Source organism: Herpailurus yagouaroundi, unplaced genomic scaffold (assembly GCF_014898765.1).
Source record: "Herpailurus yagouaroundi ecotype Mexico unplaced genomic scaffold, PumYag 162, whole genome shotgun sequence".
NCBI classification, from domain to species: domain Eukaryota; kingdom Metazoa; phylum Chordata; class Mammalia; order Carnivora; family Felidae; genus Herpailurus; species Herpailurus yagouaroundi.
In genome coordinates, this window is record NW_024412403.1 from 49769124 (window position 1) to 49785767 (window position 16644).

The 16644-nt window shown below is 35.5% G+C and overlaps 1 protein-coding gene across 8 annotated transcripts in view; it reads right to left on the bottom strand.

The window, feature by feature from the left end:
- The window catches only part of SENP7 (SUMO specific peptidase 7), a 154259-nt gene that overhangs the window by 40545 nt on the left and 97070 nt on the right, over nt 1–16644 (bottom strand). For 7 of the 8 annotated variants that reach the window (XM_040484379.1, XM_040484378.1, XM_040484381.1 and 4 more), the window contains 3 exons: nt 5969–6087; nt 2025–2209; nt 622–961 (listed from right to left, as the gene is read on the bottom strand). In XM_040484379.1, coding sequence (XP_040340313.1) covers nt 622–961; nt 2025–2209; nt 5969–6087 — 644 coding nt within the window. Of the gene's footprint in view, nt 1–621; nt 962–2024; nt 2210–5960; nt 6088–16644 lie in introns of those variants that run through there. The other variant, XM_040484384.1, reaches the window with a different exon arrangement.

The following is a 16644-nucleotide window of genomic DNA, read 5'->3' on the forward strand; positions in this document are numbered from 1 at the left end:
GCAAATAAATCAAAATTAATGACCATAATTATATAGCACTCAAATTCTGCACTTCAGCTTCATCAACCAAAATGTCAATAATAATGGTCCTTCCAGAATCCTTTTAAAAACTACTGAGCTGGGGCCCTTGGGTGGCTCAGTTAAGCACCTGACTCTTGATTCTGCTTCAGTTCATGCTCTCATGCACACTTGAGATCTGCACGCACAGTGCCAAGCCTGCTTAGGATTCTCTCTCTCCCTCTCTCTCTCCATCCCCTGCTTGTTCATTCTATCTCAAGTTCATTCTATCTCAAGCACGTGTGCAAGCACATTTGCTCTATCAAAATAAAATAAATAAACTTAAAAAAATAAAATAAAAAATAAAAACTACTGAGGAGATGAATGACAGTTCACAAAAAAAAAAAAAAAAAAAATACTCCTGCCTTCAAGTAATCCACTGTTTACCTAAATTAATACTACAACAAAGTCCCAAAACTCCAGGTCTTTTTTTTTCCTCAAGTTAATATATTCCACAGTGATGTTACAAACAGCTTATTGCCTCGGAAAAATTTGTTTGAGAGGAGAAACAGAACAACTAAAGCAGAGAAAATTAAAAGATATTACAATCCTACTGTTACTTACTTGGTTCAACGGATACCAAAGACTGGCTCCCTTCACTGTGTTCACTTAAAGCAGGCTTTTCTATTACATTCAACTCACTCTCATTCTTCTCAACAAGGGTAGAATTCCCCATGGAATCAGTGGAACTAGAGCTCTCAAAAGTTTCAGTGGCTGAAGAGTCAGAGGTACTTTTGGGAGCAGCACTCAAAGCCAACTCCTGACTATCAAGTGAGGATAGTTTAGCAAAATCACTTTCTATAGGTTCAGGTGTAATTTCCTCAAGCACTTTTGAGTCTTGATGATAGTTTTCACTTGACTTTTTAAACTCGGCAGATACTGTGGAGTCATTTTCTTGTTTTATCTGAACATAAATAAATGCACACAAAAAATTAGTACTTTTCAAATTTGGCTAAAGAATTTTTTAAAGTTTGAATTCCTAAAGAAGAATATAAATGTAAAAATATTATACAGGGACAGAAAACTACACAATTATACTATATTACTCTTGCCAGGGTCTCCCAAGTAAAAAGATAGAGAGTTTGGTCTGTCCAATCAAATACCCAAACATTTTTTTTAAAAGGCCAGGATATGGAAATTCCCATACGTATTTACAAGTGGTTTAGATGGTCTCCCACAAACTAAGTCAACTTAGAATAAGAGGAACTTTTCTTTTACAATTTTATTTTGCAAAAGTAATGAGGCCATAGGACATCATGTGATTTCATTAACAAAAGCAAAAAATTAAAACTTAGGAAAACAATATGAAAAACTATTCATCAATCACTGCCTTCACACCGCTATTACCATTTAAATCTAAATCATGTTTATAACTCAAAGGTCCTGAAAAGTTCTGAAAGGCCTTGTGAATCAAAGGAGTAAAAAAATTATCTTCTTATACTTTTATTAACTGTATACTAAGTTTTGAAAATAGGTAATGTGTGCATGAAGTATCATAATTCTTTACATACAACAAACTCCCTAAACTCTAGGCAGAGAAAGGCTTCAAGAAGTTGGCAAATAAATTACTACCGATCAAAGAAATCTGGTAGTACTTTTACACAGCATATGAAAAAGCAATTGACTGGACAGTATAGATAGAGTATTAATAGTATTTGTTAAAATAAGAGAAAATAAAACAGTTCTGATGGATAAATACCAAACTACTAAGTAAGGAGTGGTATCAGAGAAGGAACATATTTAATTTTTTTACTTGTTCATGTTTCAAATTTGCTCTAATAGCTATATTACTGAAAAAAGTTTCATTTAAATTATTTTTTAAAAACCAAAGAATTAAAAAATTGCCAAAAAAAGAAATAAATCTGATGACAAAAGCAGAAAGCTTAAGAACAATATCTAATTCATAGTCAATTCATTTTTATCATAGCATAAATTATTTCACATGACATCTAAATACCTATACTTACTATCTGTTCTGCTGACTCATACAAAGAAGAAGTAGAATTATGAGAATCAGGTAAATTACTTCTAAGCCTTTTCTTTCTCTTCCTGGAAGTCAGAGTGGGTTCCATTTTTGAATCAGAAAATGTATCATCCTTATTTTTGCTCCCCTCTTCAAGATGATCACAACCTCTACTTCCACTACTGAGGTCTTAAAAAACAAAAGAGACATAAATACGGCCAAAAAGTACAGAAAGAATCCCTTTTAGAAGAGCTCAAATAAGCATCATCAAAATTGCTACACAACTTTTAAAACTAATTTAAAACAAAGTTCACTTGGACATGAATATAAAGAAATACCCTATTTTAAACTGCATCGACAAAATAAATGTTCACTGTACAATAATGAATGAGGAAAACATAAAAAGGGAGTATTCTTTAGTAACCAAAGCAAAGCAATCAAAATATGTTTTGTTTTGTTCTTGCTATAATTACATTTGACTGTAATACAAAAAGAATGGTGGGGGGGGATGGGTGTTAATAAAATTTGGAAAATTCCAATCTTAAAATGTTTTGATAATTCATTTTGACTTTAGAAATTAGTTGTCTTTTTAAAATTTGAGTGTTATATACATGTATGTACTTTGTAAGTGAAAAAGGACAATAATTACAAAGAGTATTAGTCACTATCAATTTGTTTGTTTCTTCTCTTTAAAACTCAAGATCTCGTTTTAAGTGTACAATAAGTCTACTAAATGCTCCATTTTTTAAATCAACAAAGCATTATTTGAAACCCATGTCAATTATTACTAAAAATGCTTAGTATTTCAGTTAGCAAATATATGCAGTATACAAAAATACCTTCCAAAAAGTTCTACCTAACCAACTGAAGATTATCCTGAATTATATTTCTTTCCGAATCTATATAAGTACCAACCCAAAGTTTATGTAAACAAAATCACAAAGCAGCTTCCTTGAACTCCTAACTGATAATTTATGTAACACTGGGCCTGACCTCTCCATTCACTCAAAGTTCTTCAATACTACCCACCTTCTCTTCAGACTATTCTTGCTTATTCTAGCTTCACAGAAACCTAACAGCTAACATTCATTATATCTGTCATTGCTTAAAAGGTAGGCAGTGGGGCATGATTAAGGCAAAACTCCAAGACAATCAACAGTTTTCCAATTTGCAGGGCACCTGGGTGGCTGGGTCAGCTAAGCATCTGACACTTCATATTAGCTCAGGTCTTGATCTCAGGGTCATGAGTTCAAACCCTGCACTGGGCTCCATGCTGGGAGCAGAGCCTACTTAAAAACAAGAATAAAAAGAAGAGTCTTCCAATTGCCAGAGAAAACATTCTTCACTCTCCCAAAAATTAAAATCTCCTCCTAAATAATCAACACAATATTTTGAAAAGCACAGTATTTTTTTGTAATTTTGTAAAGGTAGTCAAATATAATTTCTACATATAAATGCATCAAATTACAATTTCTAAACATAAATACTACAGCAAAAAGATTGAGAAAATAAAAGGGGCTTGAGAAAAACGCTACTATACAAGAATTTTCCTCTTTCAGTTTATTTACTATTCATAAGACTATACCATGGGAAACAAGAATAAATGTATTAGATAGAGCTTGCCATTGTAAAAATAGGATTCTGTCTACATAACATATACAATTTAACTTGCTAGTATATAAAATTAAAGTGACAAATTCCTGTAAACAAAATATTAAATATTTCCAATATAGGGGTGCCTCACTGGCTCAGCTGGTAAAGCATACAACTGATCTCAGGGTTGTGAGTTTGAACCCCACGTTGGGTACAGAGTTACTTCAAAATAAAACCTTTAAGGGGCACATGGGTGACTCAGTCAGTTGAGCACAGTACTTCAGCTCAGATCATGACTTCATGGTTCTTGAGTTTGAGCCCTGCATCAGGCTCACTGTTGTCAGTGCAGAGCCAGCTTCAGATCCTCTGTCCCTCTCTCTATGTCCTTCCCTCACTTGTGCATGCACGCACTCTCTCTCTCAAAAATAAACATTTAAAAATAAATAAAACCTTTAAAGTAAATTTTTACCCAATACGTTATTTTCATAAAAGCTAATCCCACAAGACAAACTTAATATACCACAAAAGAAGGACACACCTGGAGTTTAATTCAGAATTCCCATTAATTTATGGGCTTATATTAAAAAACTGGTACTGGACACAATTATCTGTAGTATGGAAACATGATGAGTTTCAATAGTTTCAATAGTCACTTTTCTTAACAACACTTTATCTCTGAAAAGAACCTCCAGAGTAGGTACTAAGAAACTATGAAGTGTTTCTTTTATTATGCATTTTTTCACTGTGACTTTGGAGAAACACTAAAGGACATAAATCAGAAAGCTTTTTATTTAACTATTTCTACTCTATCTAGGAAATCAGTGGAAAGTGAGGGTTTAACAGTACCTTAATAGTATGTGAACTGAGCCAACTTATACAAATACTTTTTATTTGGTAATTAATGAGAATTATTTCTGGGAAAAGTACAATCCATAAGAAAATAAATGTCTTTCATTTTATGCAGCTAGGGCTTAGTAGCTAATTGAAACATTATGTCTAGGGGCGCCTGGGTGGCTTGGTCGGTTAAGCGTCCGACTTCAGCTCAGGTCATGATCTCACGGTCTGTGAGTTCAAGCCCTGCGTCGGGCTTTGTGTTGACAGCTCAGAGCCTGGAGCCTGTTTCCGATTCTGTGTCTCCCTCTCTCTCTGCCCCTCCCCTGTTCATGCTCTGTCTCTGTCTCAAAAATAAATAAACGTTAAAAAAGAAAAAAAGAAAAAAATTTAAAAAAAAAAAGAAAGATTATGTCTACACAGTTAAAATGCTTTCTCCAGATTGCCCTCATAAGAGTTGAAGCTGGTTATTAGTCTAGTTTATTTTTAAGTTTTCCTCCTGTATGAAAAAAACTACTAAAAGTTGTAAATAGCTGTGTTTCAAATAATGCGCAAAGAATTATTGCATAGTGCCATTGCAGAAGCATTTTTTCTCATGAATAGTTTCTGAAATCATTCAGAAAATAAAGATCGCAACCAGTTTTAAGTGATCGCGGGGTGCCTGGGTGGCTCAGTCAGTTAAACGTCTGACTCTGGGTTTTGTCTGAGGTCATGATCTCATGGTTTGTGGGTTTGAGCCTGGTATCGGGCTCCACACTGGCAGTGTGGAGGCTGCTTGGGATTCTATCTCCTCTCTCTCTGCTCATCCTTCACTTTCTCCCTCTTTCTCTCTCTCTCTCAAAATAAATAAACTTAAAAAAAAAAAAAAGCAATCAGTAATCCAAGAGATCCCTGAAGATATGTGTTCCACAAGATGTGACTAATGTAGTTAAGTGTTTTGGTGCAAAATTTTGTAAATTATTTTAAAATCTTAAAAGAAAGACAAAAAGGAGAAAAGTCAATTAATTAACCCTACACATGCAAGGAGGCCGAAAAAGAATGTTCAGAAGTCTGGGATGTATTTACTTTTAAATTTGCTAATAGTGCCTTGTAAAGGCATCATCCTACAGTTGAGAGAAATTCTAATGAATAAAGAATGTATGCCATAGGAGGATAGACAGTGGGAAGCTAAGAATAATAATCAAATTAGCAGTAATATCAATTATTACCAGACATATCCATGGAAATAATACTTACAAATAGCTAAACTAACATTATAATTGTATAGCTGTATGCCCAGCCCCAACAACAAAAAAGAAATGATATTCAAATGTAACTTATAGATTCAGTAAATAAATCAAGAAATGAATACTATAGTGTACAAATGGCAAACTTTGCAATTTCCTTTGTGTTGCTAAATAATCTCCCTTTACTTTCACAGATCCTTTAAATGTAAGATTAAATAAAGTTAACTATAACTTAAAAATTATTACAAATGCAAAAGACAAAAATTCAAATGACAAAAATTTTCTAGTGTTCACAAACCTTTAGGTTGAGCATCAGACATTACAAGAGAAATGCCATCATCATCTCTTTGCTTTTCTTTAGTGTGTGAGGCTTGCTTTGCATAATTATTATCTACAGTCTTACTTGGTTGTGAATCCCTGCAAAAGAAAGTAAATATTATACTCAATTCTTCTATGTCCAAATGAATTAAGAAGTTAATTGATATATATATATATATATGTATATATATATATATATATATACAAGATAAAAATCCAGTTGGTTAAAAATACAGTCCCATATAGCAGAATATATGATCTGAACAAAAGAAAGAATATTGAAATAATATTTGACAAGTAAGTTCTCATCCCTACTCTACTATAAATTCTCCCTATTTCTTTGGGGGGGGGGAAACACATGGATACCACAGAAATGGGCACATGCAAAATGAACAAAAGAATAATAAGAGTATTTAAATACATCAAAGAAGTTTAAAAAGTAAAAATTCCGTGGACAGAAGTACATGATAAGTTCATCTATACATAATCAAAAAATAATAACCCGGGGCACATGGGTGACTCAGGTAAGCATCCGTCTTCGACTCAGGTCATGATCTCACAATTTGTAAGTTCGAGCCCCACGTCAGACTCTGTGCTAACAGCTCAGAGCTGGAAGCCTGCTTCAGATTCTGTGTCTCATTCTCTGTCTGCCCCTCACCAACTTGTGCTCTCTGTCTCTCAAAAATAAATAAATGTAAAAAAAAAATTCTTTTTATCAATAAATTTATCAATTTTTTTTTTTTTTTTTTTTTTTTTTTTACATAATAACCCAGAGGAGACTGGGTGGCTCAGTCAGTTAAGCAACTAACTCAACGTCAGCTCAGGTCATGATCTCACAGTTTGTGGGACTGAGCTCCACAATGACAGCACAGAGCCTGCTTGGGATCCTCTCTCTCCCTCTCTTTCTGCCCCTCTCCCACTCACACACATGCATGTGTGCTCTCTGTCTCAAAATAATTAACTTTAAAAATAATAATAATAACCCAAAGGTAATTGTTAATATGTTCCAAGCATGGTTCATATATCAACAGTTAGGTATAAAATAAAGTTTGGAGTGTGATAACAAATTTTACCTATAGAATGAATAATTTGTAGGGTACTAGGTTAAATATATAAAATATAAGGTTGTGTGAAAAACAGTTTTGGAAGGACAAGCCCAACATCACCATTAATGGAAACTTAATAATAATAAAGGAATTCAATACCCCACTTTCAGCAATGGATAAATCATCCAGACCAAACAATCAAAAAGAAAACACCGTACTAAAAGCATACATTAAACTAAATTGACCTAATATGCATTTATAGAACATGCCATCCAATAGACCAGAATACACAATTCTCAAGTGCACATAGAACATTCATAATCATATGACAACTATAAATCATATGGAAGACCACAAAAACAGTTGTAGCAAATTTAGGAAAATTTAAGTTATACTAAGTATCTTTAACCACAATAGTATTAAAATAAAAACCAAAACAGGAGGAAAAAGCTAAAATATTCACAAATACATGGAGATTAACTAATAAATTCCTGAACAAACAATTTGTCAAAGAAGAAATTGAGGCATGCCTGGGTGGCTAGGTTAGTTAAGTGTCCAACTCTTGGTTTGAGCTCAGGTCATGACCTTACGGTTCATGAGTTCAAGCCCTGCGTCAGGCTCTGCACTGACAGCATGGAGTCTCCTTGGGATTCTGTCTCCCTCTCTCTCTGCCCCTCCCTTGCTCACTTTCTCTGTTTCTCTCAAAAATAAATAAATATTAAAAAAGAATAAATCAAAAAGGAGATGAAAAAATATCTTGAAGCTATTAAAAATTTAAGCACAATATATCAAACCTTAGTGAATGCTACAAAAACAGGTCTAAGAGGAAAGTCTATAATAATAAAAGCCTACATTAAGAAACAAGAAATCCAATAAACAACCTTACTTTACACATTAAAAAACAGAAAAGGAAGAACTCAGCCCAAAGTTAGCAGAAAGAAAGGAATAACAAAGATCAGAACATAAATAATGAAAACCAGAAAAACAATAGAAAAGATCAACACAAGAGCTAGTGTTTTGAAAAGACAAACAAAATATCCAAAGCTTTTGCTAAACAAACTAGAAAAAGAAGACTTAAATAAATAAAGAAATGAAATAGGAAACATTAAAATTGATACCACACTAATATACAGGATCAAGAGACTACTATGAAATAATCATATGCCAACAAATTGGATAACCTAAATGAAATGGGTAAGTAACTAGAAACATACAACCTACTAAGACTGAATCATAAAAAAAAGGAAAATCTGAATGGTTCGATAAGGAGTAAGGAGATTGAATTAATAATCAAAAACCTCCCAAGGAGCCTGGGTGGCTCAGTCAGTTAAGCATCCAACTTCTGCTCAGGTCATAATCTTGCAGTTCATAAATTCAAGCCCCGTGCTAGACTCTGTGCTGACAGCTCAGAGGCTGGAACTTGCTTTGGATTCTGTGTCTCCCTCTCTCTCTGCCCCTCCCCTGCTTGTACTCTGTCTCTCTCTCTCTCTAAAAATAAACATTAATAATTAAAAACCTCCCAATACAAAAAACCCCAGGACTAGATAGTTTCCATGGTAATTCTACAAACAATTAAAGAAGTAATCCCAATCCTTCTCAAACTCTTCCAAAAAACTGAAGAGGGAATACTCCTAAAATCATTTTATTGGGTCATCATCGCCCTGATACCAAAGCCAGATAAGGACACTACAAGAAAAGAAAACTATATACCAATATGCCTGATGCATATAGATGCAAACATTTTCAACAAAGTATTAGGAAACCAATTTCAGTAATACATTAAAAGGATCATACATCATGATCAAGTGGGAATTATTCCAGGGATGCAAGGATGATTCAATATCCACAAATCAATGTGGGACACCACATTAACAGAATGAAACATTAAAAGGATCTGATCACTCCATACATGTAGAAAATGCACCTGACAAAATTCAGTATCTTTTATGATAAAACTCTCACCAAACTGGGTATATAAGGAATGCATGTCAATATAATAAAGGTGAATACAACCAACCCACATCTAATATCATAATCAGTAGCAAAAGATTAAAAGTTTTTCTTCTAAGATGAGGAACAGGACAAGGGTGATCATTCTCACCACTCTTATTCAACACAGTACTAAAAATCCTAGCCAGCACAATTAGGTAAGAAAAAGAAATAAAAGGCATTCAAAAGCATTAATTGCCATTATATGCAGATGATATGCCTTTATATAGAACGCTCCCTCCCCCCCCCAAAAAAAAACACCAAAAAACTTTTAAAATAAAAAAAATTCAGTAAAGTTGCAGGATACAAAATCAATACAAAAAAATCAGTTGTTTTTCTATACACTAACAGTGAACTAGCAGAAAGAGAAATTAAGAAAACAATCTCATTTACAATTGTATTAAAAAGAATAAAATACCTAGGAAAAATACAGCCAAGGAAAAAAAAGAACTATACACAAAAACCTTAAGGCACTGATGGAAAACAAAACAAAACAAAACAAAACAAAACACCACCACGAAGATGACAGAAATAAATTGAAAGACATTCCATACTCATGGATGGGAAGAATTAAGAGTGTTAAAATGTCCACCATACACAAAGCAACCTAAGATTCAATGCAATCCCTACCAACATTCCAATGCCCTTTTTCATAGAAATATAATTATCTTAAAATCTATACGTAACGACCAAAGACCCCAAATAGACAAAGAAATCTTCAGAAAGAACAACAAAGCTGGGATCATCACACTTCCTGATTTTAAACTACATTACAAAGCTATATTAATCAAAACAGTATGGGATGGCCTAAATATAGACATACAGGTCAAAGGAATAGAATCAAGAGTCAGAAATAAATCCACATATATATGGTCAATTAATTTATGGCAAAAGAGACACAAATATACAAGAGGAAAAGGAGAGTCTCTTCAACTAATAGTGTTGGGAAAATGGGACAGCCACTTGCAAGAGGACAAAACTGGATCCCTATCTTGCACCATAAAAAAAAAACCAAATCAAAAGTAATTAAAACCTTAAAAGTAAGACATAAAACCATGTAAGTCCTAGAAGAAAACATGGGGGTAAGCTTGTTGACATCAGTCTTGGCAATGATTATTTGGAATTAATACCAAAACAAAGGCCACAAAAGCAAAATGAACAAGTGGGACTACATCAAACTAAAAAGCTTCTGCAAACCAAATGAAACTATCAACAAAATGAAAAGGCAATACATGGAATGGGAGAAATATTTGCAAACCATACATCTACTAAGGGGTTAATATCTAAAATATATAAGGAATTCATACAACTCAATAAAAAACATTCTATTAAAAAATTGGCAGAGAAACTGAACAGACACTTTTCTAAAGAAGACATATACATGGCCAACTGGTACATGAAAAGTAATGCATTAATGGTATATCACTAATTGCAGGGAAATGCAAATTAAAACCACAATGAGATATCACCTCACACCTGTCAGAGTGATTATCATTAAAAAAAAAAAAACTCGATAACACACCTTGCTAAAACGTAGGGAAAAAGGAACCCCTGGGCAATCTTGATGAAAATGTAAATTGGTGCACTACTGTCGAAAATAGTATGGGTTCCTCAAAAAAAATAAAAATAAGGGAGTAGTTAAGATGGTGGAGAAGTAGAGGAAGCCTGGGTTTTTCTAGTCCCTCAATCACAGCTGTATTGAGGTGAGATCAAGCGGAACACCCAGGAAATCGATCTGTGGAATGGCAGAAGAATCTCCATGGTTGGAGGAAGACAGAGTAGCGGGTGCGAGGCATGTGGAAGTGAATTGGGGAAGAAAACAATGGCGGTGCCATGAGGGGGAGCAAACCCTTTCCATGCAAACACAAAAGGGAGAAAAAGTGAGAGGATTTGGGAAAGCATGGCATCTTCCTTGCACAAGATGAAAACCTCTCTGGACCATGGACTGGGGAGCAAGAAGTATTGAGTGTCACAGGGGTTTTTTCACAAAGAGACTTTGAAGTTCAAACTGATTTTGGAAGTGAGTGATTTTCTCCAGAATGTAGCTGGGGCATGCACTGCTAGGGAGGAAGGAGGTGGAGCCAGAGCGCATGGTGTGGTGTAGGGATCTCCAGGGTGCACTGGTAGGGAACATTCCCCTTCCTGGAGTATTTTTGGAAGAGGTTCCCTCCCAGGGACACAAGACCTTGTAGGTGCCAACAAAAGGTCTTTCGTTAGCAGAGGACAGAGACACAACAAGAAAGAGAACCTTTGCTGCTTTTAGCGGTGCTACACCATAGATTCCACACACTGCACAGGCGTGGGACTATTTTTCAAAGAAAAAGGACTTCAGACACAGTGTAGAGAGGCTCTACTCAGGAACAGGGAGACGGTACAGGGTCCATTAAGACTTCCAGTTTTGGGATGACTAGATGGAGTAGTCAGTTAAGCCTCCCAAATCTTGGTTTTAGCTCAGGTCATGATCTAGTGGTTCATGAGATCGACTGTTAGCACTGAGCCTGCTTATGCCAAGAAACTGCTTACTCCCAGGGCAAGACTGACTCTGAGCCAACACAGGGGCCTCTCCTCCAGAAGACCAGGACAGTCAGCACCCCACATGCACCAAGTGTACTGAAATTGAGTGCTTCATAACATCACCTGCAGTTCTAGCGGAAATAGACCAAGGCTAATCATTTTTTCTTTTTTGTCTTCCTTATTCTTTCTTTTCCATTGGAATCAGGCTAAGAATTTCTTGTTTGTTATTTTTTTTTATCTCTTTTTTTTTTCTTTTTATTGGATCAGGCTTCTTTTTTTTTTTCCTTTCTTTTTCTTTAGAATCAATCTTAAAGTTTTTTGATTCTCTGGTTGGATTTTTTTCCCTTTTCTTTTCCTTTTTTTGGGATCAGGTTTGGTTTGTTTTTTTTTTTCCTTTTTTCCAGGCTTTTCTTAACAAACAAATCAGCTTCATTAGGCTTATTTTAACACACAAATCAAAGCACACCTAGTTAAACGTCCAAACACTTCCCAATGCAAGCAAGTTGGGGCTCTGCAGAAGACTGGCCAGTGGGAAAGAGCAGCCAAAACACAATAGCAGAATGCACACACCATACACCATAAACACTTCGTGAAGTGCCAGGCCCTGGTCAGCGTACAACTTCTTTTTAATACAGCATTATTCTCAGGTGAGGAAACATAACACACTTTTAAAACACACAAAAGACAGAAACAGCAAAAATGACAAGACAGAAAAATTCTCCCCAAAAGAAAGGTCAGGAAGAAATCACAGCCAGGGACTTGCTCAAAAGAGATATAAGGAAAATATCTGAACAAGAATTTAGAATAACAGTTATAAGATTACTAGCTGGGCTTGAGAAAAGCATAGAACACACCAGACAAACTCTTGCTGTGGAGATCAAAGACCTAAAAACTAGTCAGGCTAAAATAAAAAATGCTATAATTGAGATGCAAAACCAAGTGGATATAGTCACAAGGACTGAAGAAGCAGAGTACAGAATAGTGAGAAAGAAGATAAAATTATAGAAAATAATGAAGCTGAAAAGAAGAGGGAAAGGAAACTATTAGATCACTAGTGGAGAGTTAGAGAACTTAGTGATTCCATAAAATGAAGTCACATCCATATCATAGCACTCCCAGAAGAAGAGTGAGAAAAAGGCACAGAAGATTTATTTGAACAAACTATAGCTGAGAACTTCCCTAATATGGGGAGGGAAACAGATATTCAAGTCCAAGAGGCACAGAAAACTCCCCTCAAAATAAAAAAAAAATGGGTCAACACCACAACATATCATAATGAAACTTGCAAAATACAAAGATAAAGAGAGAATTCTGAAAGCAGCTAAGGACAACACATCCTTAACCAAAAGGGTAGACACATAAGATTAGCAGACTTGTCCACTGACACCTGGCAGGCCAGAAGGAAGTGGCAGGAAATATTCAGTGTGCTGAAGAGGAAAAATACGCAACCAAGAATTCTTTATCCAGCAAGGTTGTATTTCAGAATAGAAGGCAAGATAAAGAGTTTCCCAGACAAACAAAACTAAAGGAGTTCATGACCACTAAACCAGCCCTGTAAGAAATTTTAAGGGGGACTGAGTAGAGGGGGGAAAAAAAAGGAGAAGATGACCAAAGAAACAAAGATTACAAATGACCATAGAACATCACCAGAAACACAACTTTACAGGTTAATACAATGGCACTAAATCCATATTTTTCAAAAACCACTCTGAATGTAAATAGACTAAATGCTCCAATCAAAAGACACAGGGTATCAGAATGAATTAAAAAAAAAAAGAGATGCATCTATGTGCTGCCTATAAGAGACTCATTTTAGATCTAAAGACACATGCAGATTGAATATAAGGGGATGTAGAACTATCCTGCTAATGTAGGACATCATGCTAATGTAGAATGTAGAACATCATGCTAATGGACATCAAAAGAAATCCAGAATAGTCATACTTACACCAAACTAGATTTTAAAACAGAGACTGCAGGGGCGCCTGGGTGGCTTAGTCAGTTAAGTGGCTGACTTCAGCTCAGATCATGATCTCATAGTTCATGGGTTTGAGCCCCGCGTCGGGCTCTGTGCTGACAGCTCAGAGCCTGGAGCCTGCTTCAGATTCTGTGTCTCCCTCTCTCTCTCTATCCCTCCCTGCTCGCACTCTGTCTCTCTCTCTCAAAAATAAATAAACATTGAAGAAAAAAAAAAAGACTGCAACAAGAGATGAGGAAGGGCACTAAATCATAATTAAGGGTCTATCCATCAAGATCTAACAATTGTAAATATTTATTCCCCCAACTTGGATGCATCCAAATATATAAATCAATTAATCACAAAAATGAAGAGATTAATTGATAATAACACAGTAATCGTAAGGGACTTTAATACCCCACTAACAACAATGGACAGATCATCTAAGCAGAAAATCCACAAGGAAGACATGGCTTTGAATGACACACTGGACTGAATGGATTTAACAGATATCATCAGAACATTTCACCCTAAAACAACAGAATACACATGCTTCTCAAATGTTCATGGAACATTCTCCACAACAGATCACATACTGGGTCACAAATCAGCCCTCAACAGGTATAAAAAGATTGAGATCATACCATCCATATTTTCAGACCACAACAATATGAAACGTGAAACCAACCACATGAAAAAATTTAGAAAACTCTCAAATACACGGAGGTTAAAGGACATCCTACCAAAGAATGAATGGGTTAACCAGGAAATTAAAGAAGAAATAAAAAGATACATGGAAGCAAACGAAAATGAAAACAACACAGTCCAAATCCTTTAGGATGTAACGAAGGCAGTCCTACGAGGAAAGTATATTGCAATTCAGGTCTATCTCAAGAAGCAAGAAAGGTCCCAAATACACAATCTAAACTTACATCTAGAGATGGAAAGAAAAGAAACAGCAAATGAAGCCTAAAGCTAGCAGAAGGTAAATAATAAAGACTAGAGCAGAAATAAACGATATAGAAACAAACAAACAAACAACTGTAGAACATATCAACGAAACTAAGAGCTGGCTCTTTGAAAGAATAAGCAAAATTGATAAACCCATAGCCAGACTTTTCAAAAAGAAAAGACTTATCAAAAAGAAAAGAGAAAGGACCCAAACAGATAAAATCATGAATGAAAGAGGAGAGATCACAACCAATACCACAGATATATAAACAATTATGAGAGAATACTATGAAAAATTATATTTCAACAAACTGCACAATCTGGAAACAATGCACAAATACCTGGAAACATACAAATTACCAAAACCAAAACAGGAAGAAACAGAAAGTTTGAACAGACCCATTAACAGGCAAGGAAACTGAATCAGTAATCAAAAATTTCAAACATGAGTCCTGAGCCAGACGTCTTCCCAGGGGAATTCTATCAGACATTTAAAGAAGAATTAATACCTATTCTTCTCAACAAACAGAAATGGAAGGAAAGCTTCCAAACTGATTCTATGAAGCCAGCATTACCATGATTCCAAAACAAGACAAAGATCCCAGTAAAAAGAAGAATTACAGGCCAATATCCCTGATAAACATGAATATAAAAATTCTCAACAAGATACTAGCAAACTGAACCAACAGTACATTAAAAGAATTATTCACCATGATCAAGTGGGATTTATTCCTGGGCTGCAGGGCTGATTCAATATTTGTAAGTCAATCAATGTGATACACCACATTAACTAAGAAAGGATAAGAACCATATGATCCTCTCAATAGATACAGAAAAAGCAATTAACAAAATACAGGATCCTATCCTGATAAAAACCCTCAAGAAAGTAGGGATACAAGAAATACACCTTAACATCATAAAGGCCACATACGAAAGACTCACAGCTAAAATCCTCAATGGGGAAAAACTCAGAGCTTTCCCTTTAAGGTCAGGAACACGACAGGGATGTCCACTCTTACCACTGTTGTTCACATAGTATTGGAAGTCTCAGCTTCAGCAGTCAGATAACAAAAAGAAATAAAGGCATATAGATCAGCAAGGAAGAAGTCAAACTCTCACTCTTCGCAAATGACATGATACTCTATGTGGAAAACCCAAAAGACTCCATAGAAAACCTGCTAGACCTGATACATGAATTCAGTAAAGTTGCAGGATATAAATCAACATACAGAAATCAGTTACATTTCTATACACCAATAATGAAGCAGCAGAAACAGAAATCAAGGAATCGACCCCATGTATAATTGCACCAAAACCCCTAAGATATCCAGGAATAAACCTAACCAAAGAGGTAAAAGATCTGTATGCTGAAAACTACAGAAAGCTTATGAAAGAAACTGAAGATACAAAGAAATGGAAAAACATCCTATGCTTATGGATTGGAAGAACAAATATTGTTAAAATGTTTATACCACCCAAAGTAATCTACACATTCAATGCAACCCCTATCAACACCAGTGTTCTTCACAGAACTAAAACAAACAATCCTAAAATTTGTATGGAACCAGAAAATACCCCAAATAACCTAAGTAGTGTTGAAAAAGAAAACCAAATCTGGGGGTGCCTGGGTGGCTTAGTCAGTTGGGCATCCAACTTCGGCTCGGGTCATTATCTCGTGGTTTGTAAGTTTGAGTCCCACATCAGGCTCTGTGCTGACAGCTCGGAGCCTGGAGCCTGCTTCAGATTCTGTGTCTCCTCCTCTCTCTGCCCTCCAATGCTCATGCTCTCTCTCTGTCTCTCAATAATAAATAAACGTTAGGGGCGCCTGGGTGGCGCAGTCGGTTAAGCGTCCGACTTCAGCCAGGTCACGATCTCGTGGTCTGTGAGTTCGAGCCCCACGTCGGGCTCTGGGCTGATGGCTCAGAGCCTGGAGCCTGTTTCCGATTCTGTGTCTCCCTCTCTCTCTGCCCCTCCCCCGTTCATGCTCTGTCTCTCTCTGTCCCAAAAATAAATAAACATTGGGGAAAAAATAATAATAATAATAAATAAACGTTAAAAAATTTTAAAAAAAAGAGGAAGGAAGGAAGGAAGGAAGGAAGGAAGAGAAAGAAAGAAAGAAAGAAAGAAAGAAAGAAAGAAAGAAAGAAAGAAAAAAGAAAGAAAGAAAGAAAGAAAGAAAGAAAGAAAGAAAGAAAGAAA